This window comes from Petromyzon marinus, chromosome 65 (assembly GCF_048934315.1).
Source record: "Petromyzon marinus isolate PM22_M1 ecotype Great Lakes invasive population chromosome 65, UKy_Petmar_22M1.pri1.0, whole genome shotgun sequence".
Taxonomy (NCBI): domain Eukaryota; kingdom Metazoa; phylum Chordata; class Hyperoartia; order Petromyzontiformes; family Petromyzontidae; genus Petromyzon; species Petromyzon marinus.
Genome location: NC_133731.1, coordinates 3,157,822 through 3,182,510, shown reverse-complemented (window position 1 = coordinate 3,182,510; position 24,689 = coordinate 3,157,822). Strand labels below are relative to the sequence as shown.

Below are 24,689 nucleotides of genomic sequence, written 5' to 3'. Positions count from 1 at the left end.
CACCTAGCTTACACACACACACACTACACCTAGCTTACACACACACAGTACACCTAGATTACACACACCTAGCTTACACACACACACACCCCTAGCTTACACACACACCTAGCTTACACACACATACACACTACACCTAGCTTACACACACACCTATCCCCAACGTCACACGTTTAAACTATTTGCTGCTGCTGCTGCTGTGAATGTCCACGCGGCGATGACGATGATGTCGGCGAAGCCCCCCCCCCAACGCTGCTGAGCGAACGCTTGTGGCCCCCGGTCGCTTCTCGAAGGGAACACACACACACAAAAAAAAATGGTTCATAGTTTAAATAAACAGTGCTAGTTTAAATCCGGTGCTTACAGGCTCTGCCGACAAGTCTGAACCGGTATCTCGCCGCCTGTATCCCCCCTACGAGCCGACGGCTCGGACCGGGGTGTGGTGGTGGTGGGGGGAGGGGGGGGGGGGCTGTGGGTGAACAGAGCAGCCGTGTGTGGACCGGCAGGTGACTTTGTGCCCTTCTTCCTGCTATCCGGCAGCCGTTGTCGCCCCGGAACGGCGCCGTGCAGCGCGCAAGTTGCCGATTGTGCGTTTTGGTTGTTGTTGTTGTTGTTGTTGTGGTTGTTGTTGTGGTTGTGGTTGTTGTTGTTGTTGTGGTTGTTGTTGTTGTGGTTGTTGTTGTGGTTGTTGTTGTTGTGGTTGTTGTTGTGGTTGTTGTTGTTGGTTGCCTGCGGGTGGCGACCGCCACACGCCCTTCGTGAGTTCGGCGTGTCCTGCCGTGCCGTGACGTGCCGTGCCGTAACGTGCCGTGCCGTGCCGTAACGTGCCGTGCCGTGCCGTGCCGACGCCCGTTGCAGAGCGACACGCGTTCCTTCTTCCGGCGATTTCTCGATTCTTTGGCAATGGATGAAATAAATAAACTGACTCCGCAGGCGGGGGTGGGTGGTGGTGAGTCAGGGGAGCCGGTGGGGGTTTATAGGGGCCGGCGTTGTCTATCCACGTAACGCGACGGTGCCGTCTATTTGTCGGTTTATTTCCCTTCTGACTTTGTCAATTTTGTACTCGGCGTCGGTTTTATCGCCTCGCGCTTTCCGCTCTGCCGTCACGGTTTCAAGGGCATCGCTCTCTCTCAAGGGCTTCCTCCGACTTGCGGTTCGCCCGGCGTGAAACCCTTCGCCACGGGACCTTCTGAACATTTCGGTCGCTAGGAGATCGTTAACTACCTCGCCCTGGTACGCAGGGGGTCGTGGGTTTGCTTCCCGACCCTGACGACTGCTGCTGTGTATTTGGAGTTTGCTGTGTCTCTCTCTCTCTCATCATCATCATCACCGTGGCTAGGAGATGTTAACTACCTCGCCCTGGTACGCAGGAGGTCGTGGGTTCGATCCCGACCCTGACTCCTGCTGTGTATTTGGAGTTTGCTGTGTGTCTCTCTCTCATCATCATCATCACCGTGGCTAGGAGATGTTAACTACCTCGCCTGGTACGCAGGAGGTCGTGGGTTAAATCTTGACCCTGACACCTGCTGTTTATTTGGAGTTTGCGGTGTCTCTCTTGATCATCATCATCACAATGGCTAGGAGATGTTAACTACCTCGCCCTGCTATACAGGAGGTCGTGGGTTCATTCCCAACGCTGGTATCTGCTGTATATTTGTAGTTTGCAGTGTCTCTCATCATCATCATCATCACAATGGCCAGGAGATGTTAACTACCTCGCCCTGCTCTACAGGAGGTCGTGGGTTCATTCCCAACGCTGGTATCTGCTGTATATTTGTAGTTTGCAGTGTCTCTCATCATCATCATCATCACAATGGCCAGGAGATGTTAACTACCTCGCCCTGCTATACAGGAGGTCGTGGTTTCATTTCCGACGCTGACACCAGCTGTATATTTGTAGTTTGCAGTGTCTCATCATCATCATCACAATGGCTAGGAGATGTTAACTACCTCGCCCTGCTATACAGGAGGTCGTGGGTTCTTTCCCGACGCTGACACCAGCTGTATATTTGGAATTTGCGGTGTCTCTCTCTCATCATCATCATCACAATGGCTAGGAGATGTTAACTACCTCGCCTGGTATGCAGGAGGTCGTGGGTTCATTCCCGACGCTGACATCTGCTGCTGTATATTTGGAGTTTGCGGTGTCTCTCTCTCCCCTCGTGGTCTCACATGGTTTTCCCCGGTTCTCCGGTTTCCCCCCCCCACCTCCACATTTTAGAAAATGGACATCTCCATGCTCCTGAAAAATTGTGGGCAAGACCAAGAGTGTTTTTTGTTGGCCGTAAGGGAGAGACCTCTTTGCCCCCACCATAGGAATGTGGAATTAACATCATCATTATCATCTCACGGTGGCTAGGAGATGTTAACTACCTCGCCTGGGTACGCAGGAGGTCCGTGGGTTCGATCCCGACCCCTGACGCCCGCCGCTGCTGCTGTATATTTGGAGTTGGCACGTCCGTCTCCCCGTGATCGTGCGACTCCAACCCGCACGTCTGTTTTTGGTTGCGGTTGTCGTGGGTACCTGCAGGCACCGTGTGCGGTTCATTGATTACGAGTACGCAAGCTACAACTACCAGGCCTACGACATCGGAAACCACTTCAACGAGTTTGCAGGTGAGAAGGAGGTCGATTCGTCACGCGGTGTGAGCTAAACTTAAACTTTTTTTAAATTTTACCGGTGGGGGGGGGGGGGGGGGGGGGGGGTGGGGGGGGGGGTGGGTGGGTAAGACCCGCTGCCACCACCCGACACTGCCAATTAGCAAGGTTTGTGTCGCGCGAACAGAACGCTCGCCCGTACGTCGCGAACGATGGCTGCTCGCTCAACGAAGTCGTGGCTTTGTCGTCGTCACCGCGTGGGGAAAAATGTGGAGCAGCAGGAGCAGCAGGAGCAGCAGGAGCAGCAGGAGCAGCAGCAGCAGCAGCAGCCCAACACAGACAATCCCGGGTCGCGAAATGACCCGACCTTACGGAAATCCGACGTTCCGGAAATTCTCCCTTTTTAAATCGCATTAAATGTTTGCCTTCGTAGTTAGGCGAGCACAAAGTAGTGCGGCGCGGTGAGGCTCGCGGATGAATACCGCGTAGCGAGGAGGCGTGGGGGGGGGCGGCGGGGGGGCGGGGGGGCGGGGGGGGCGGGGGGGGGGGGGCAGAGCCTCCGTACGCCGCGCGAGGATTACGGTCAACGGAATTTACCTTTTTGATTTTGGCGAAAAATGTATTCGGTTTTCCGACACACGGAAAATTCGGGTTACGGATCGTTCGCGGAACCTCTAACCCCCCCCCCCCCCCACCTTCCCCCCCCAATACCGTAACCCGGGGGTGCCAATACTCTTTAACGGGGAGGGAGCGAGGGAGCGAGGGAGAGAGAGAGAGAGAGAGGGTTCTCACTCGGAAAATGCGTGCCGTTGCTACGCTCGTTTCTGAACACCGGTGCGATTAGAGTGCGCGGAGCGATGCGGTTAACACGGCGGCGTTACACCCTCGGTTGTCCGCAATGGGGGGGGTTTCTTTGTTGACGTTGGGTTGGATGGCTTAAGTCTCAACGTGCCGTTAAACCCGCCCCCCTCCGCAGCCACACGTCGACACGGCAATTAGAAAGGTTTGTCACGTAAACAAAACGTGCCGATGCGTTACTAGTACAGCACCGCCGGTTGTGTGTTGGAGAGTGAAACGAACAACACTCGGGAAGCTCGCCCACTCGCTTACTCTTCACACTCGCCACACTAGAGGTCACGGCACTGTCGTGCTCGCTCACTGACACGTTCACCAACTCGCTCACCCACTCACCAACTCGCTCACCCGCTCACTCGCCCACTCACCAACTCGCTCACCCGCTCACTCACCCACTCACCAACTCGCTCACCCGCTCACTCACCCACTCACCAACTCGCTCACCCACTCACTCACTCACCAACTTAACAACTCACCACACTGCAGGTCACAGCACTGCTTGCTCGCTCACCCACTCACTAACCAACTCACCACACTGCAGGTCACTGCACTTGCTCGCCTCCTCACCAACTCGCTCACCAACTCACCACACTGCAAGCCACAGCACTGCTTGCTCGCTCACCCACTCACTCGCACACCAACTCACTCGCTCACCCACTCACTCGCTCACCAACTCACCACACTGCAGGTCACAGCACTTCATGCTCGCCTCCTCAGCAACTCGCTCGCCCACTCACCAACTCGCTCGCCCACTCACCAACTCGCTCGCCCACTCACCAACTCGCTCGCCCACTCACCAACTCGCTCGCCCACTCACCAACTCGCTCGCCCACTCACCAACTCGCTCGCCCACTCACCAACTCGCTCGCCCACTCACCCAACTCGCTCGCCCACTCACCAACTCGCTCGCCCACTCACCAACTCGCTCGCCCACTCACCAACTCGCTCGCCCACTCACCAACTCGCTCGCCCACTCACCAACTCGCTCGCCCACTCACCAACTCGCTCGCCCACTCACCAACTCGCTCGCCCACTCACCAACTCGCTCGCCCACTCACCAACTCGCTCACCCACTCACCAACTCGCTCACCCACTCACCAACTCGCTCGCCCACCCCGCTCACCGCACTGCAGTTCACAGCACTTGTCTTCCTGCTTCTTCCCTCGCCCCGCTCCGCTTTGTGATCCATCTCCCGTCGCCTCTTCCTGAAGCTCTCTCTCCCTAATCCCCTTTTGCCCGATTTTAATTCAACAGTCGCGTCCAGCTAGAACCGGCCGGGACGGACGACGATGCTTTTCTTTTTTTGCACCTTTTTGATGTTTTGGTGAAGTTCTTCGAAGGACGCAGTGGATTTGTTACACGGCGCGGGGGGGGCGGGCGGGGGTGGGGCGTGGGGGGGGGGGCGAGGTCGACTCTGCTTCAAATGAGCGCCTGGTGCGGTGTGGAGTGAACGGTCACCACTGGGGGGAGAAACGAAAGTGGCCGGGCGGGCGAGGGGTACCGGCCAGCCAGAGACCCCCCATTGGTGTGCCGTTCCGGCCTTGCGCAGGCGCTCTCCTTGAACACCGCTCGCCCCAACAGTCTGTTAAGGCGAGACCGGGGATATCTTCGTCTTCGTGCGGGAGTGGTGGGGCAGCGGTTGGCGCGCGGCGATACAAAAACCCCCTTGCGAAACCCCCCCCCGGGTTCGACTCGCGCTCACGGCCACCGACACCGCCGGCGATTATCCGAACCGCTCCCGGGCCCTCCCCTAGGTCGACTCGGGCCTCGAATGAGTACCCGGTGCAGAGTGTGGCGCAGTACCCGTCGCTCACTGGGGGAGACACGGGCCTCCCGGGCACGCTTGCCGGCCACCCCCCCCCCCCCCCCCCCCCCGCACACCTCCCTTTTGGCGTGCCGTTCCGGCCTTCGCCGGTGCCGCTCGCCAACGGCACTTGGCCCCAACGGCCTGTCGCGGTCGGTACGGGGGAGCGTGTGGCACGGGACGCTGTCGGCGTGCGCGACATCTACGTGTGTAGCAGTGCTGAACTCTCTCGCCCAGGCCGTGCTAATCCTTAGCGATGGGTGTATCGACGTGTGTGTGTGTGTGCGTGTGTGTGTGCGTGTGTGTGTGTGTGTGTGCGTTGTTCCCAGGGTGAGCGACGTCGACTACAGCCTGTACCCCGACAAGGAGCTGCAGTTCCGCTGGCTGCGGGCCTACCTGGAGGCCTACAAGGAGTTCACCAAGAACCCCGGCCGCTCCGTGGCCGACGCGGACGTCCAGAGGCTCTACGTCCACGTCAGCAAGTTCTCCCTGGCGAGTGGCGGTGCCCCCCCCCCCCCTCTCCCCCCCCCCTCTCCTCCCCACCCCCACGCCCCCCACGCTGCTCATTCGTTCCGTAGTCCGGCCGGGTTGACAGCGGTCGGGACGTACGCCGTCGGCTTCCGGTTCTCTCCCCGATGTGACGTGGTCACACACGCACCTGACACACACACACGTGGGTACACCCGGTGGGCGTGGTCACACACGTACCTGACACACGCGTGGGTACACCCGGTGGGCGTGGTCACACACGTACCTGACACACACACACATGGACACACCCGGTGGGCGTGGTCACACACGTACCTGACACACACACACATGGACACACCCGGTGGGCGTGGTCACACACGTACCTGACACACACACACATGGACACACCCGGTGGGGCGTGGTCACACACGTACCTGACACACACACACGCGGGTACACCCGGTGGGCGTGGTCACACACGCACCTGACACACACACACGCGGGTACACCCGGTGGGCGTGGTCACACACGTACCTGACACACACACACACGGGTACACCCGGTGGGCGTGGTCACACACGTACCTGACACACACACGCGGGTACACCCCCCACGCCTCCGATCCCGTCCTCTCCACACCGAGCGTGACGCTGAAACTTTGCGCGTTACAAATCCCAAACCGACAGCGTTATTAGATGGGGTGGGGGGTGGTGGTGGTCTTTTAACCTCACGGGGGAGGCAGGGTGGAATGTCCTACCATGGATAGTTTTCCCCCCCCCCTCCTCGCCATAGGAATGAGGAATTTCCACGACCGACCCTGACCGCTCGACCCCGCGGGTCTCCGTTTGTCTCCTTGCAGGTGTCGCACTACTTCTGGGGCCTGTGGTCCTTGATCCAAGCAAAGTATTCCACCATCGACTTCGACTTCCTGGGGTGAGCTTCCAACTTGGCGCCCGCGACAGTCTGTCTTCAAGCGCCGACGCTCGTCTGTTCTGTCGGTGAAGAGAACCGGTGGTGTGTGTGTGTGTGTACCCACGTGGTGTGTGTGTGTGTGTGTGTACCCACGTGGTCTGTCTGTGTGTGTGTGTGTGTCCACGTGGTGGTGTGTCTGTGTGTGTGTGTGTACCCACGTGGTGTGTGTGTGTGTGTACCCACGTGGTGGTGTGTGTGTACCCACGTGGTGTGTGTGTGTGTGTGTGTCCACGTGGTGTGTGTGTGTGTACCCACGTGGTTGTGTGTGTGTGTGTGTACCCACGTGGTGTGTGTGTGTGTGTGTGTACCCACGTGGTGGTGTGTGTGTGTACCCACGTGGTGGTGTGTGTGTGTGTGTGTGCCCACGTGGTGATGGTGGTGTGTGTGTATGTGTGTGTGCCCATGTGTGGTGTGTGTGTGTGTGTGCCCATGTGGTGGTGTGTGTGTGTGTGCCCACGTGGTGGTGTGTGTGTGTCCACGTGGTGGTGTGTCTGTGTGTGTGTCCACGTGGTGGTGTGGTCTGTGTGTGTGTGTGTGTCCACGTGGTGGTGTGTGTGTGTGTGTGTGTCCACGTGGTGGTGTGTCTGTGTGTGTGTGTGTCCACGTGGTGGTGTGTCTGTGGTGTGTGTGTGTGTGTGCCCACGTGGTGGTGGTGTGTGTGTATGTGCCCACGTGGTGGTGGTGTCTGTGTTTGTGTATGTTCACGTGGTGGTGGTAATGGACCTGCGTGGTGGTGGTGGTAATGTGTGTGTGTGTGCCCACAGCTACGCCATCGTCCGCTTCACGCAGTACCGGGAGACGAAGCCTCACGTCATGGCTCTGGAGGCGCCGCTCTAGAAGATTGTCCCTCTGCTCTCCAAACCTCGTGACGCACGACAGCCACACACACGCACGCTCGCACAGACACACGCACGCTCGCACAGACACACGCACGCTCACACAGACACACGCACGCTCGCACAGACACACGCACGCTCGCACAGACACACACACGCACACGCTCACACACACACACGCACGCTCGCACACACACACGCACGCTCGCACAGACACGCGACGCTCGCACAGACACGCGCACGCTCGCACAGACACACGCTCACACACGCACTCGCTCGCACACACACGCGAAAACCGACCTCGGCACAAAACGGCAATCGCTGGTCGCGAAAAACACATTCCCAAATGGGTCAGGCCCCGTGGTTGCACACGGAGCAAGGTGAATTATTGTCGTTTTAAAAGAACCGCGCATTCGCGCTTAATCATTACTACTCGCCCGCTCCTTGGCTTCTTCACACCCCCGCCCCCGCCCCCGCCCCCGCCCCAGCCCCAGCCCCAGCCCCCGCCCCAGCCCCAGCCCCAGCCCCAGCCCCCGCCCCAGCCCTTTCACCGCTGCCCCGCGCCCAGCGACAGGCCTCCGTGATCTCCGTCATCGGACCACAGGTCTGGGCGCAGGCTCCTGCCGTTCGCCGGCCCGGCCGACGGTTCCCCGCGGGCGTCGCGATGCGGCCCCCCCCCCCCTCCCTCCTCTCCCAACCCCCCCCCTCCCCTCCTCTCTCAACCCGCCCCCCCCCTCCCTCCTCTCTCAACCCGCCCCCCACCCCTCTCCTGCCCCCCCTCCCCGAGCACTTTTCTGATTGAAGCGTAGCGAGTACGCCACTTTGGGGACCAGCAGTCGGCAACCAACGGTGCCATTGCGTTGGTGAGGGAGGTGGGGATGGGGGTGGGGGAGATGCGTGGAGTTTGCGTTTCTTGAGACCAACCCGTGCCTCGGTAGCTCCCGCCCCCCCCCCCCCGCCCCCCGCTGTGGCAATCTGAGCCTTGCTGTTGCCGTGTTGTTAGCCGGCGGTTGTGGTTTAGTCCGCCCCCCTTTCACTACACCACCCACCTCCCCCCCCCCCCCTTAACGAAACCAAATTTTTGCTCGTGTCCCCCCACACACACCCACCCCCCCCACCCCGTGAACTCCAGAGGTGGGGGGGGGGGGTGTAGTGACCCCGTGAGACGTTACACCCCCCTCCCCCAACCCCCATCGTCACAGCTCGCCAGCGCTGGGGTTTTCTTGGGGGGCGGAGACCAACTCCCACACCCTGGTGACTTAAGTCTCTTAGTGACTCCGTCTTAGTTACAACAATCCCCGCCCCCCCTCCCCCCCCCCGCTGCCAGCAGAGGGGGGCGGGCGGGGGGGGGGGGGCCCCCTTTACCCCCTCGACACGCAAAAAAAACCAAATTTTCCCCGCCTTTGCGTCTATATTTTGTTTTAAGTCTTTTTGTCCTTCAAAAGTACTTTAAACGCCTCGTTTTGAATGTCAGGGGCCACGGGCCTCGGCGCGTGTGTGCGTGTGTGTGTGTGTGCGTGTGTGCGTGTGTTGTGTGTGTGCGTGTGTGCGTGTGTGCGTGTGTGTGTGTGTGCGTGTGTGCGTGTGTGTGTGTGTGTGCGTGCGTCCGCGGCTAGGATTTGTCGAAGCGAAATACAGGTCCTTGACGTCGCGAGCCGTCAGTAGATCCTCGTACACGCGACACCCCCGTGCCCCTTCCGTTGTTTTTCGTCTCTCGTGTTTCCCCCCCCCTGCATCCCCCCACCATCCCCCCCCACCATCCCCCCCACCATCCCCTCCCACCATCACCACCTCCCCACCGTCCCCCCACCATCCCCTTCATCATCCCCACCATCCCCACAATCCCCTTCATCATCCCCACCACCATCCCCACCACCATCCCCCCCACCATCCCCCCACCATCCCCCCCACCATCACCGTCCCCACCATCCCCTTCATCGTCCCCACCATCCCCACAATCCCCTTCATCATCCCCACCACCATCCCCACCATCCCCCCACCATCCCCCCCACCATCCCCCCCACCATCCCCCCCACCATCACCGTCCCCACCATCACCGTCCCCACCATCCCCTTCATCGTCCCCACCATCCCCACAATCCCCTTCATCATCCCCCCCACCATCCCCCCACCATCCCCCCACCATCCCCCCCACCATCCCCCCCACCATCCCGCGATATTTCCCCACGGAGGGAGTGAGCACCTTAACGATGTTATTTATGTGTTGTGTAAAAACAAAAAAAAATTAACGTCAGCCGTCGTCGAAGCCCAACGGAATGCCATTATTATTTTTTTCTCCTTCTGCTTCTGCTGCTGCTTCTTTCCGATTCTTCTTCGCGGGCGTAACCAAAACGGGGGGGGGGCGGGGGGGGGGCGGGGGTCGTTACGGAAAAGCACGGGAGAGCCGTAGGTGGGAAGGGAAGGGTGGGGGGGGTGGAAACTATTTATCTGGTTGGTGAAAAAGAATGTGATTATCTGTCTCTCTCTCTCTCTCTCTGTCTCTCTCTGTCGTCTCCTACACAAGTGTTGTAGAAGGCAAGGTTGCAAGACGCTGTTGATAGTATTGTGCTCTTTCGATTTGAGGCTTTCGTGGACTGCAAGGATTCATCTTCTGTTGGTTCTTTCGGCAAAGTCGCCACCACGTAGAATGAGAGTGATGAAATAATAAATTTATAAAATAAAATAACGCGATGAAATTCTCACCTGACGAAGGGCGCTTGTGTCGTGGCCCGAAACGTCGCGAGAATTTCATTGTGTTATTTTATTGTATCAATGTATTATTCATTCTCACTCTACGTGGTGGTGACTTTACCGAAAGAACCAAGGAAGAATCATCGTGCTCTGCTGCCACGTCCCATTTTTTTTTGTTTTGATCCGTCGGCGACGCTAACGAGCGTGTCACGGATTATTATTATTTTATTTTTTTCCCCTTTGCCCCCCCACCCTTCCTCCCCCGACGGCTCGGTCCCGCGATGTCTCGCCCCGTCCAGCCCGCTGGGTTTTCGCGACCTTCGTGAGTCGCCCTTCCCGCCGCGGCGGTGCTGCCGGTTTCAAAGCCCGGTGAGGGTTCGCCTGTGTTTTAATTTTGTTTTCGCATTGCCAGAAAGCGTCTCCTTGATCTCGCCCGCCCCACCGACGTGATTCGCCGGTCGTAGGTCGTGCGTTGTGGTGCGAGTCTGCCCCCCCCCCTCCCCCCCCTCCCCACCACCAGCGTCGACTCTCATTGTGGGGGGCGGGCGGGGGGGGGGCAGGGATAGCTGCAGTTGTGAACAGCGACACCAGCCCCGCCCCCCCCCCCCTCCCGTCCCTTGGGCACGTGGCGAATCCGGGCGACTGCCCTGGGCCCTCCGATTTGCGGGGCCCCCGTAAATCCCGCCACCCCCCACCCCCCCCCGCTATGAGAATTGCCCTGGGTGGGTGTGTACTCTGGGGGGAGGGGTTTGGTGTTACGAGAAGTGACCGGTACAGCGGTGTGTAACAGGTGGCGCGAGGTACACAAACAAGACGTGGGAGCTGCCTTGGTTATTGGGATTGCCACCCTTGGGATGGAACTGCGCCAGGATTTTCTGCTGATGGCCAAGCGGGACACGGCACCACCTGTGCCAGGCGCAAAGCGATTTTATTTCAGGGGATGCTGGCTGTTCAGTACTGAGGGTGCCCGGTGGGTGGTGTAGCTGAGTAAGCCAGCGAGAGTGGGTGGCTGTGTGGGCGAGTGAGTGGCTGAGTAGGCGGGGTGGCTGGGTGAGCGGCCGAGTGAATTGGTGAGGTCATTGGGCGGTGTTGTTGTTGTTTTGGAAGCCAGTGGATATGTGGAGAATTAAACGTTAAGACGTTTCGTAAGTGCTGGGGGGGGGGGGGGGGTGGTGGAGGTGGTGTTTGGGGGGGGGGGCGAGTGTTCCGCAGCCCTGTTGGTAGCGCGGGGGGGGGGGCAGGGGGTGGTTCTGAGAGAGCATTCCAGTTGATGAAGGCGAAATGAAAACCACGCACGTGTTTGTAATTATTTAGTTGTAATTATTTAGTTGTAATTAATTGGTTCGCTTGCAACAAAGAGAAATAATGAAATCATCGCTCGCGGAACGCCGTCCTTTTTAAACGTTCCTGAAGCGTCCATCATTTTTCGGCGCAGCGTTTTTTGCCGGCTTTCCCAGCTTTCCCGAATATTAACATTATTATTTATTGAGTTTCGCTTGTTCACCCAAAGTGTGTGTGTGTGTGTGCGGGGTGGGTGCGTTGCTGGCAAGGCCTCCCGACTGGAGACTCTCAGGAGTTTAGCGCATTAGAAGGGGCGTGATGACACCTGGCAAACCCACCACGCTTTAACCCCCCCCCGCCCGCCCCTATGCTTGTACAGGGAAATTTGAGTTTCTAGGTCCGTAGGGCTTAACAGCCCCTTCACTACGGGCAAAAAAAAAAACACATTTTCGTATATTTGTCGATTTGTTTGTGTTTCTCCCTCGTGATGGGACTTTGTAGGATGCACGTTGAGGTTTCTAAGGGGCGCGGGGTGACCAATGAGGCCTCGGTTGGTCTGTAATAAGATATGGCACTGGTCGGGGTTGATAGCTGTGTGATGATGTTGCTGCTGCTACTGAATCCCAAACGAGTGTGATGTATGGACGTAATTTCTCAGCATTTTGGGAATGTTGTCGCCAATATCCAGTTTACCGGGTGGGTGGGTTTTGTGTTGGCTATGGAGAGGTGGCGAGGGGGGGGGCACAACAAAAAAAACCGGGGAATCCTGGTGGGCAAACCCAATGCGAATCGAACCCAGGGGACCGCCCCCATCCATCTAGTCGTGCGCCGGCGGTGTTGACGAACGCGCACGTAACAGCCACCCACCCACCCTCCCTCCCAAGTGGTTTGTCATCTGAATGACATGTTGTAGTCGGATGTCGGACCCCCCCCCTCCCCCCCCCACCTATCCCCTACCGTGTGTCCAAAGTGGTTTGGACCATCACCCCCCCCATGTTAAAAATGGTTTCAGCCGTCACCCCCCCCCCCCCCCACCGTGTGTCAAAGTGGTTTCGACCGTGATGCTCACCCCCTACTCCCATGTTAAAAATGGTTTGAGCTGCTTCCCCCCCCCCCCCGCGTGTCAAAATGGATTCGGCCGTCACTCCCCCCCCCCTCTCTCCCCGTGTGTCCAAAGTGGTTTCGTCCGCCACGCTCCTGCCTACCTGGCCACTTGGCACTCGCCGTGCCCGCGTGTCGCGTGCGTGAGCGCTCAGTCTGTGAATATTTTGACGCTTTATAAAGTTTGCTGCTGCTGCTGCTGCTCGTGACGCGATGGGTGGATGGATGGATGAGACGTTAATCGTTTTTTTTTTGGTGGGTGTGGTGAGGAGGAGGAGGGATGCTTGTGTATATATATAGAGAGGGGGGTGGGGTGACCAGCTTGCATTAGTGTGCGCGCGTGTGAGAGAGATATAGAGAGACATGACAAGCGTCATCGAGCAAAAAGGGATTAATTTATCCGTCGATTTTAAGTTCAGTCCAAGGATCCGTTAATTTTTATTTTAATGTAACGGGGAGGGACAGATATTGTGGACCCAGCAGCACGAGAAGAAAAACAATGAACTTGCGTAGCCCACATTTTGTTTATTTGTGAACGCGATCACTGCGATGATGATGATGATGCACCTTGGTTCGTTGAGAACGTTCCTAGAGGTCCCTCCATCGAACCATCCCTCGACCCCCGTTATCTTTCACCTCCTCGCTTAAACCTTGACCCCCCTTCGCTGGATATTTAAGGTGCCCCCCACCCCCCCTACACCCCCCCCCCTACCCCCCGATGTTGTTGTATGTGGTACTGTGCTGTAATGGGTTGAGTTGAAGTGCCCCGTGTATCTCTCCATCGTGTTTTTTTGGGGCAGCCTGCCCTCTGCACCGTATTCAACAACAACAACAATTTGTTTTTTTTAATGGGATTGGCGTGTGCCCTTCGTGTTCTTGGAGACGTAACACAGGTACCAGTCGCCAACATCCTCTCCCAATCGATAATCGCCGGTTTCATTGGAACAGTTCGAGTGTTGGTATTACGTGAAGCGATTTTAGCCCCCCCCCCCACCCTCCTGGTGGTTTTGTCGTCTTAAATCCCTGCCCCAAGGCTCGGTTTAAAATTGTAAGTGGATTGGGATGCCTGGGTTTGGGGGGGGGGGAAATGTTTCTTGATTGCTTCGTCTTTAAAAACTAAAAACAACAAAAAAATCGAGTTTATTAATAATTATTTTCTCCACCCCCAAAAATAATTAATCGGATGAGCGATTATTTATTTAGTTTCGCTGCTGACGAAAAGGTGGGGGGCGGGGGGAGATTGTGACACCATTTTATAGATAGGGTTGTGACCACTCTCTCGGAAGGGCGGACGGATTTGTGAATTACTTTTCGTTTGCTATTGACACTTAGCCGCACGGGGAAGTGCGTTCGCGTAAGCGTGTCTGTGTGTGTGTCTGTGTGTGTGTCTGTGTGGTGGGGAGCGGTGGTGCAGCGGTTAGCGCTGCTACGCTGCGCTGCGATTCCCGCTCACGGCCAACACCGGCGACGATTATTCGAACCGCTCCTGGGATTCTCCCCCGAGGTCTAACTCGGTCTCAAATGAGCGCATGGCGCGGTGCGTAGTAAACATCGCCACTTGGGGAGACAAAGGCGGCCGGGCGTGGTGCTGGCCACCCACCCCGTCGTGTGCCACAGTGCCGGCCTTCAATAGGCGCTGCTGGCTAACGGCACTTGCCCCAGCAGTCTGTTGAGGCTACACGGGGAAGGGGGGGGCTCTTTGGTTGTGTGACCGAGTCGCCCGTGCGTGAGGCAGTTCCAAGTGCGAGTCTCTGTTGGTGCGTTCCAAGTGCGAGTCTCTGTTGGTGCGTTCCAAGTGCGTGCATGATTTAGCGACAGCACTTGACTTGAGTCGTTTAAGTCTTTTCTTTCTCGTCTATTTATCTTTCCAAAGTTGTGTCCGTAACAGCCACCACCCCCCAACCACAGTAGCAGAAAAAATTATATTTGGGGGGGGGGGGTTACGTGTGGTCCGTCTGTTTAACTCTGCCAATGAATCATCATCGTCGTCGTCGTTTTGGGGCGAGATGATGATGATGATGCTGCTGCCGTCTTTTCGATCGCCGCTGATTAGTGTCGAGGGCGGGCGCCCTCCTTTAAACCTCGCCGCTTGAGCTGCACGCCAGATGGTTGGCGGTGGTGCAAGCGGCAACGAACCTCCCTCCCTCCCCCCCAGCAGGGACCTGAGTTCGAGCCCCCCAATCCCCTCCTCGTCCCCCCCCCATTCCTCAGCTCTGCCCCCCCCACCAAACATTCACGGCCACCAATAACACCAGTGACGATTATCCGAGCTGGTTCTGGGCACCTCCCCCCCGAGGTCGGCCTTGGCCTCAAAGTGATTATCCTGGTGCGGTGTGTGTGAAGACATTGCCACTGGGGGAGACAAAGGCGGTCGGGCGTGGTGCTGGCCACCCGCCCCACTCCCCCCCCCCACCACCACTCCTCTTGTGTGTCTCGCCAGCCTTGATCAAAGGTGTTCACCACTCGCTTCAACAGCGGGGGGGAGGACATTTGCCTTGTGATGTGTTTGAGACCGTGCGCTGAGCGAGGTGGGGGTGTGTGTGCGTGGTCCTGTGACACGTTTGACTTGAACGGTTTTTTGCGCGGCCCTAACTCGCGAAAAGTTCAATGATGAGTCCACAGCTGTCAACACCCCTATTTTTTTTTTAATCCGTGCCCTACCGTGTTGCAGATCAATTCAGAGCCGCTTGGTGACCACGTGGCCCCCCTTATAGATCTCAACGTTCATCCTACAAAGTCCCATCGCAGGGAGAGGAACACAGAAAAACATAGACCAAAAGTAAATTGCCCGAATTTCGATTTAAAGCTTTCGTGACTGCAATGATTCATCTTCTTTGGTTCTTTCGGTAAAGTCATCACGTAGAATGAGAATAAAATAATAAATTGATAGAATAAAATAACACAATAATATTCTCACGACGTTTCGGCCGCTTGTGTTGTGGCCTGTTAAACGTCGTGAGAATATTATTGTGTTATTTTATCAATTTATTATTTTATTCTCATTCTGCGTGGAGACTTTACCGAAAGAACCAAAGAAGATAAATTGCCCGACTTGAAGCGGGGCTGTTCGTCGTGTGCACCTGAACTCAATGTCCCTGTTCAAGAGTACGGGGTAAACCGTGTGGGGTTGGGGTTGACACGGTACGGTGTTGCAGTGTCGTGCGTAGTGCAGTTTGGTAGTGTATGGCACAGCTGTGAACCCCTTATCAGTGCCCTACCTTTGATTTAAAGCTTTCGTGACTGCAGTCATTCATATTCTTAGTTCTTTCGGTAAAGTCACGTTGAAGGGAAACAACAAAATAATAATATATATATAAAACAATACAAATTCTCACGACGTTTCGACCATAACACAAACGGTCATCTTCAGGTGTGTTGGTTTTCATAAAATTTATTTTTAAACGGTTTATTTATTTATTTAAAAACGTTAGCGCCACGCGCAGCGATTTGGCAGTTTATTTAGGACTAGTCCATCTATATTTATGCAAACCAACACACCTGAAGACGACCGTTTGTGTTATGGTCGAAACGTCGTGAGAATTTTTTATTGTTTTATATATATTTTACTATTTTGTTGTTTCCCTTCAACGTGACTTTACCGAAAGAACTAAGGATATGTAGTGCCCTACCTTGTTACAGACTAATTCAGACCGTAATGGTCTCCCCGTGCCCCTTACAAATCTCAACGTTCATCCTACAAAGTCACCATCACAAGGGGAGAAACGCGAACAAACAGGCAAAAATATATTGTTTTTTGCCCGTGTTGAAACTGCTGTACGCCGAATGGCCCTGGAAACTCAATTTCCCTGTATAAGATTACGGGTTGAACCGTATGGTGGGTTGACAGGTATGGTGTAGTGTATAATGTAGTGTATAGTGTAATGTATAGTGTCGTGTATAACATACCTGTGAGCCCCCTTATCAGTGCCTACCGTATTACAGACCAATTCAGACCTGCTTGTGTCACCCCGTGCCCCCTTATAAATCTCAACGTTCATAGTCCCAACCACAAGGCGAGAGACACAGACAGATAGACAAATACAATTAAAACATTTTGGGGGGGGGGGGGGCGTATTGAAAACGGCTGTGCGCCGTATGGACGTGAAAAACTCGAATTCCCCTGTACGAGAATACAGTGGGGGGGGGGGGGGGGTGAATCGTGATGGGGCTGAGCCACTCTGTGTAAGGGGGGGAGGGGAGGGGGTGTGGTTGAACAAACGCGTCTTTGCACTAGGGAAGAGGGGACATCACTTTGAAAGCCAACCAAAAAAAATATTTTTAAAAACCCACCGAACAACAACACCACCATCACCACCACCACCCGTGCTACTTTGACGCGTCTGCAGGACCGCGCGGTTCGACAACAACAACAACAACAAAATTGTAACGCGCGCCAAGCGGGCGCGTGAGTGACCCCCCCAGGAGCCAGTGTGTCCGGCTGGGGCGGAGGTGGTGGGGGTGGTGGTGGTGGCACCACCACGAGTGTGCCTCGTGTCGCGGGACCACCGGCCATGCCGCTTGATCCGTCTTAAGGAGATGACACGTGACTGCGCGTGTCTGTCTGTGGGGGGGTTTTGGGGGAGCCTGTGGTGTCTGCGGCTAGTGCCCCCCCCCCCCCCCACCAACAATCTGTTGAGGCTCGTGCCCCCCCCCCCCCACCAACAATCTGTTGAGGCTCGTGGGTTAACCGCTACGCTACCGCTCCCCACAAACGGCAGGCAGGCACGTGGCGCTGTGTGCACGTGTTGTTCACCACCTTCGTGTTGAACCTGATTGATGTCATTTACAAAGCGATATTTTAACATCCCACGCCCTCCTCGTGAAGACGCAAATGAAGACTGTTTACAGATGGAGTCTGTGTTTTTTTTAGCGCTAACCGTGGCATGCGGGACACAGTGATATATTTTTTATGTCAAGTGCGTGTTCCTTCACAGATGGACGCAGCGAAACGTCGCCGTGTGTGTGTGTGTCTGTGTGTTTAAACACACAGACACACACACACGGATTGGTTCTCTGTGTGAGACGTGGTAGGGGTGTGTGTACACACACACACACGTGATGGTGTGTGTACACACGCACACGTTCTGTGTGAAACGTGGTGAGGTGTGTATACACACACATTCGGTGTTAGACGTGCTGGTGTGTGTACACACACACACACGTGGTGGTGTACACACACACACACGTGGTGGTGTACACACACACACACACGTGATGGTGTGTGTACACACACACGTTCTGTGTGAAACGTGGTGAGGTGTGTATACACACACGTTCGGTGGTAGACGTGCTGGTGTGTGTACACACACACGTTATGTGTGAGACGTAGTGGTGTGTGTGTGTATACACACACACGTTATGTGTGAGACGTAGTGGTGTATGTGTATGTGTATATACACACACACACAGACTGCTGGTCTCTGCGAGACATTCGGTGTCACCAGTCGGGAGCGCCAGGGTTGTCGGTGCCGACAGCGGACGGTGGAGAACTGTGAAGTGGCGGTGGTGGTGGCGGTGGTGGTGGTGGCGGTGGTGGCGGTGGTGGTGGTGGTGGCGGCTGCCCCTCCCCACGTGGTTCAGAGACCGCCGGACGTTCTGACTGCCCACCTGTGAGAGGCGACGATGCCGGCTCAACGTCGCCGCTCATGGGGACAACGTTGGGCCAACGTTGGTCCAACGTTCGCCCAATGCGTTGGTCCAACGTTGGTCCAACGTTCGCCCAATGCGTTGGTCCAACGTTGGTCCTGCGTTGATCCAACGTTCGCTCAACGCGTTGGTCCGACATTCGCCCAACGCGTTGGTCCAACGTTGGTCCAACGTTCGCCCAATGCGTTGGTCCAACGTTGGTCCAACGTTCACGACGTGTGACTTGGTGGTGGTGGTGTGATGAGGCGAGGGAAAACAAAACGATCGCCTGAATGTGAACATGTTTCTGTTCCGTTTCTTAAATTGTTTGTTTGTTGGGCGGACATTGAGAAACCAAGTCAACTGGAAGTGAACGATTAAAACAACAAAGCTCGGCCAAGGTTTAATCCGTAAAAAAAAGCCAATCGCTATGCTTTAATGTATAACCTGAAGTAACGCGCATAGTGGCTATTTTAAGCGAGATCAATGCGATTCTAGTGTAATATACTGTAATGAGGCTCGCGGAGGAGACGGAACGAGTCGCTATTTATAACTGCAGAAAATCATCATTGTGTATATAGACCAATGCTTGTGGCTTGAATCTGGCTTTTTGTCATGGAGAAGTGATGGAACATTCTTCTATTTAGTTACGTAGATGATATGGCAGATTAATAATAAATAAATTTCCCAAGCTGTGAAAGAAGTGGCGGTGGGGAGTCCCTTTTTTGCATGGTGAGACGCTGCACCACACAAACAAAGATACAAAGACACACACACACACATGCAAACAACAACCGACATTTACCACTGAGTGGCGGGGACGTCACCACGACGCTTGTGCCAGGCTAGGTGCACGTTGAGGCCACGTGAAGTGTCGAACGCCCGCTGGCAGGAGGTCACGGGGCAGGTCCCATGAGTCGACTGACTGAGATGACTGGCCGATGCACCACCTATGCCCCCTACTGTGCCAACCTGCTGTGATTTAGCCACCCGGCGCTCCGCTCGTTGTTGTGAGCGTCGCTCCTCCGCCCTCCGTTGTTGGAGGGCGACTGCCTCCAACTATCCAGCAGCGTCCTTCACGAGCCTCCTCCACAGAGGCCGATCTTGACACCGCTGGTACCGCTCATCGGCAAGTCCACTCAGCTCCACGTCCTCCTGTTCCCACATCACTCCATCTCTAAGTTAGCGCGTGCCGTGCCCGTTTATCCCACTCTATCCGTCCAAACAAAAACTGTTTATGCATGCGGACTACATGACCCAGCTGGGCTGGCTGGGTACGTACCAAGGCAGACAGACATACAAACAAAGATCCCCCGTATAGCCTGATAAGGCTGTCACGGGGCAAGTGCTGTTAGCACCAAATGAAGGCCAGAACGGCACGCGAGAGGAGGTGGGTGGCCAGCAACACGCCCGGCCGCCTTTGTCTCCCCATTGGCGATGTTTTCACACCGAACCAGGTACTCATTTGACACTGAATCGACCTACGAAAGGTCCGGGACCGGTTCTGATAATCGTCACCGGTGTTAGCCCGTGAGCGGGAACCGAACTCGGGTCGCCGGGTTCGTAGCGCAGCATAGCGCTAACCACTACACTACCGCTCCCCTTCACAAACACCCCCCTGCACGGACAACACCATCACACACCACTACACACAGCATCACACACACAGCACGACCACACACCACGACCACACACAACATCACACACAGCATCAAACACAGCATCACACACACAAAGCAACACACACACAGTATCACACACACAGCATCTCACACACACACACACACCACCACACACACCACTACACACACCACTACACACACACCACTACACACACCACCACACACACACCACTACACACACCACCATACACACAACACCACCACACACCACTACACTCGGGTCGCCGGGTTCGTAGCGCAGCGTAGCTCTGCCCGCTCCACCACCACACCACCACCACCACACCACCACCACCCCAACCACGTGCACACTCGTCACCACACGGCCTCTCTACCCGCGGGCACCTCGACTTGCCACGCTTTGGTGGCGGTACAGCGTTTGGGTTACGGATTACTTTCCAATCCGGATGGAGATTGTCACCCGCCCCCTCCCACCCAACCTCCCCGTTCCTTCAGAGGCCGGCACCGCCACACGACCGCGTCGGAACGCCGGCGAGCGAGTGAGCGATCCAGCGAGCGAGCCAGCGAGCGAGCGAGCCAGCGAGCCAGCGAGCGAGCCAGCGAGCGAGCGAGCGAGCCAGCGAGCCAGCGAGCGAGCCAGCGAGCCAGCGAGCCAGCGAGCGAGCCAGCGAGCGAGCGAGCGAGCCAGCGAGCGAGCGAGCGAGCCAGCGAGCGAGCCAGCGAGCGAGCCAGCGAGCGAGCCAGCGAGCGAGCCAGCGAGCGAGCCAGCGAGCGAGCCAGCGAGCGAGCCAGCGAGCGAGCCAGCGAGCGAGCGAGCCAGCGAGCGAGCCAGCGAGCGAGCGAGCCAGCGAGCCAGCGAGCCAGCGAGCGAGCCAGCGAGCCAGCGAGCGAGCCAGCGAGCCAGCGAGCCAGCGAGCCAGCGAGCGAGCCAGCGAGCGAGCCAGCGAGCCAGCAAGCGAGCCAGCAAGCGAGCCAGCGAGCCAGCAAGCGAGCCAGCGAGCGAGCCAGCGAGCGAGCCAGCGAGCGAGCCAGCGAGCGAGCCAGCCAGCCAGCGAGCCAGCCAGCGAGCGAGCCAGCGAGCGAGCCAGCGAGCCGCCTCCAAAAAAGGGCGCCCGGCGTTTCGGGCGCTTGCCACGCCGAGCAACCGCTTACTCGGTACGGGGGCGAGAAGTTTGACAAGCCGAGGTGGTCGTCGTCGTCGTGGTGAACGGACTGTGGGCCACACCGTGGACGCGGGGAGACGCACGGGAGAAGGCGCGGAGAGCCATTAGGGAGACGCGCGGAGGAAACTGGGGGAGATGCCCCATTAGGGGATGGCCGTAAATGACGTCACGCGATTTTGGGCAATTTTTGACCCCCCCCCCTTCCCCACATTTCTCTTCGTCACACAGCGTCACAAAAGTCAGACCCCCCCCCCAAATATGACGTCACAAAGCTCTGCCCCCCCCCCCCAAAAAATATATAAAACGGTTTTTTTGTTCCTTCACCTGAAGAAGGCCGCTTGTGTTGTGGTTGAAACGTCGTGAGAATTTTATAGTTTTATTTTATTATTTTTAAGAAGATGAATATAAAACACGCTTGAAATCGCTTTAAACTATTGTTGTCATTGTAGGTGCGTATTTAACGTGGCGCTGCTGCACTCTGTTGTTGTAGGGGAAAACCATTTATTACAGTCTCTTTAATTAAGTAGAACGTATTCTTAGCTCTTTCGGTAAAGTCACGTTGAAGGGAAACAATAAAATAATTAAATATATATATTTCATATATTATATATCTTTTATTGTTTATATATATTATATATATTTTATTGTTTCCCTTCAACGTGACTTTACCGAAAGAGCTAAGAATATGAATTACTGCAGTCACGAAAGCTTTAATTCAAAATTTAAGTAGAACGTGTTGTCTATATTTATTTAAGGTTGCGCGTTTTGATGTGACGTCACATTTCTCACCCCTCCCCCCCTCCCCCGTCGTCACACATCGTCACAAATGTCTGACCCCCACCCCCCCCCAGGTGCGTGACGTCATTTATGTACGGCCCCTTAGAGATGCATTAAAGACACCCGCCACAGTCGTGCGATTGTGGTCATGCAGCCCCCCCAAACTGCAAAGGGGGGGGGGGGGCCGGGCGGATTCAGGTCCTTGTAGGCCCTAGCGTTACTTGTGAGCGATAACTTTCTAAACAGCCCCGCTACTGCTGCTGCTGCCCCAAAGCCACCAGCACCGCCGTCACTCCGCTTTGCTTCTGTAGTGTTGGCAAAGGAGGCGGACAGCCTCCTTCGTAGGCAACGCTGTTCATTAAGTCTGACGTCCCTAACACACACACACCCACAGAGAGAGAGTGAGAGAGATAGAGAGAGAGGTAACGGGCCTCTCCCACCCGATAGCCTAGAGGGACGAGACGTCCTCGCTCTTGGCGTGCTACTTTGCTTAACGCGTAACCGGCCACTTGTGCACGTTCGGACCTGGCACTGCCAAGGGCCGTATGTCGGAAGTCACCCAGGAGGCAACTATCTCGATGCCTTGAGTCTCGAGGTGAGTTGCGGACCGAACTCACGCTGGGAGAGCTACTGCAGCTGCTGCTGCTGCCCTTTGCAAGGGTGGGTGGGGGGAAAAAAAACCCGATTGGGTTGTTGGTTTTGATGGAATTAAACCCGATTTTGACGATTTAAAAACCTGGTTTTTATTTACCGGCGTGTCGCGCGCTACTTCGATCATGCTCCTCCTCATCCTCCTCCTCCTCGTCGTCTTCGTCGTCTTCGTCGTCGCTGGACTCGGTGTTGTTGTCGTCGGGCGTCAGGTAGTCGTGGAACACGTTGAGGTTCGACTCGATGAAGACGAGCGACTGAAATCCCGACTGAACTTTACTGAAAACCGGATTTGGGCAGGATCCAGGTGCTCCGGTTTTTTTTATTTAAAAAAAAATCCCGATTAGAACCTGAATGAATAAAACCGGGCCGTGCCAGCCTTGGCCCTGGATATCCTTCCTCTCCCAAGCGTCCGGTCTCGAGAGGATCTGGGTCCAACCATTGCCCCCCCCCCTAGCCCCCCTCCCTCAGTGACTCACACAATACTGCTACGCAGCAGGTAAGTGTTACACAGGTAAGTGTTACACCTGCCGCAGGTAAGTGTTACACCTGCCGCAGGTAAGTATTACTCATGCCGCAGGTAAGTGTTACACCTGGCGCAGGTAAGTGTTACACCTGCCGCAGGTAAGTGTTACACAGGTAAGTGTTACACCTGCCGCAGGTAAGTGTTACACCTGCCGCAGGTAAGTATTACACCTGCCGCAGGTAAGTGTTACACAGGTAAGTGTTACACGTGCCGCAGGTAAGTGTTACACCTGCCGCAGGTAAGTGTTACACCTGCCGCAGGTAAGTGTTACACCTGCCACAGGTAAGTGTTACACCTGCCACAGGTAAGTGTTACACCTGCCGCAGGTGTTACACAGGTAAGTGTTACACCTGCCGCAGGTAAGTGTTACACATGCCGCAGGTAAGTGTTACACCTGCCGCAGGTAAGTGTTACACATGCCGCAGGTAAGTGTTACACCTGCGCAGGTAAGTATTACACAGGTAAGTGTTACACAGGTAAGTGTTACACCTGCCGCAGGTAAGTATTACACATGCCGCAGGTAAGTGTTACACCTGCCGCAGGTAAGTGTTACACATGCCGCAGGTAAGTGTTACACCTGCCACAGGTAAGTGTTACACCTGCAGCAGGTGTTACACAGGTAAGTGTTAAACATGCCGCAGGTAAGTGTTACACCTGCCACAGGTAAGTGTTACACCTGCCGCAGGTAAGTGTTACACCTGCCGCAGGTAAGTATTACACCTGCCACAGGTAAGTGTTACACCTGCCACAGGTAAGTGTTACACCTGCCGCAGGTAAGTGTTACACCTGCCACAGGTAAGTGTTACACCTGCCGCAGGTAAGTATTACACCTGCCACAGGTAAGTGTTACACCTGCCACAGGTAAGTGTTACACTTGCCGCAGGTAAGTGTTACACCTGCCGCAGGTAAGTGTTACACTTGCCGCAGGTAAGTGTTACACCTGCCGCAGGTAAGTGTTACACCTGCCGCAGGTAAGTGTTACACCTGCCGCAGGTAAGTGTTACACCTGCCACAGGTAAGTGTTACACCTGCCGCAGGTAAGTCTTACACCTGCCGCAGGTAAGTGTTACACCTGCCACAGGTAAGTGTTACACCTGCCGCAGGTAAGTGTTACACCTGCCGCAGGTAAGTGTTACACCTGCCGCAGGTAAGTATTACACCTGCCACAGGTAAGTGTTACACCTGCCACAGGTAAGTGTTACACTTGCCGCAGGTAAGTGTTACACCTGCCGCAGGTAAGTGTTACACTTGCCGCAGGTAAGTGTTACACCTGCCGCAGGTAAGTGTTACACCTGCCGCAGGTAAGTGTTACACCTGCCACAGGTAAGTATTACACCTGCCGCAGGTAAGTGTTACACAGGTAAGTGTTACACCTGCCGCAGGTAAGTGTTACACCTGCCGCAGGTAAGTGTTACACCTGCCGCAGGTAAGTGTTACACCTGCGGCAGGTAAGTGTTACACAGGTAAGTATTACACAGGTAAGTGTTACACAGGTAAGTGTTACACAGGTAAGTGTTACACCTGCCGCAGGTAAGTGTTACACTTGCCGCAGGTAAGTGTTACACCTGCCGCAGGTAAGTGTTACACCTGCCGCAGGTAAGTGTTACACCTGCCGCAGGTAAGTGTTACACCTGCCGCAGGTAAGTGTTACACCTGCCGCAGGTAAGTGTTACACCTGCCGCAGGTAAGTATTACACCTGCC

At 55.8% G+C, this 24,689-nt stretch overlaps 1 protein-coding gene across 1 annotated transcript in view; it reads left to right on the top strand.

Moving 5' to 3' along the window:
* LOC142906464 (ethanolamine kinase 1-like) overlaps positions 1-8,016 on the top strand; it is a 62,441-nt gene extending 54,425 nt beyond the window's left edge. Inside the window, exons 6-9 of the mRNA XM_076054246.1 lie at positions 2,531-2,635; positions 5,587-5,749; positions 6,588-6,661; positions 7,465-8,016. Coding sequence (XP_075910361.1) covers positions 2,531-2,635; positions 5,587-5,749; positions 6,588-6,661; positions 7,465-7,537 — 415 coding nt within the window. The 3' untranslated portion in view covers positions 7,538-8,016. The remainder of the gene's footprint in view (positions 1-2,530; positions 2,636-5,586; positions 5,750-6,587; positions 6,662-7,464) is intronic.
* The last annotated feature ends 16,673 nt before the right edge of the window (positions 8,017-24,689 follow it).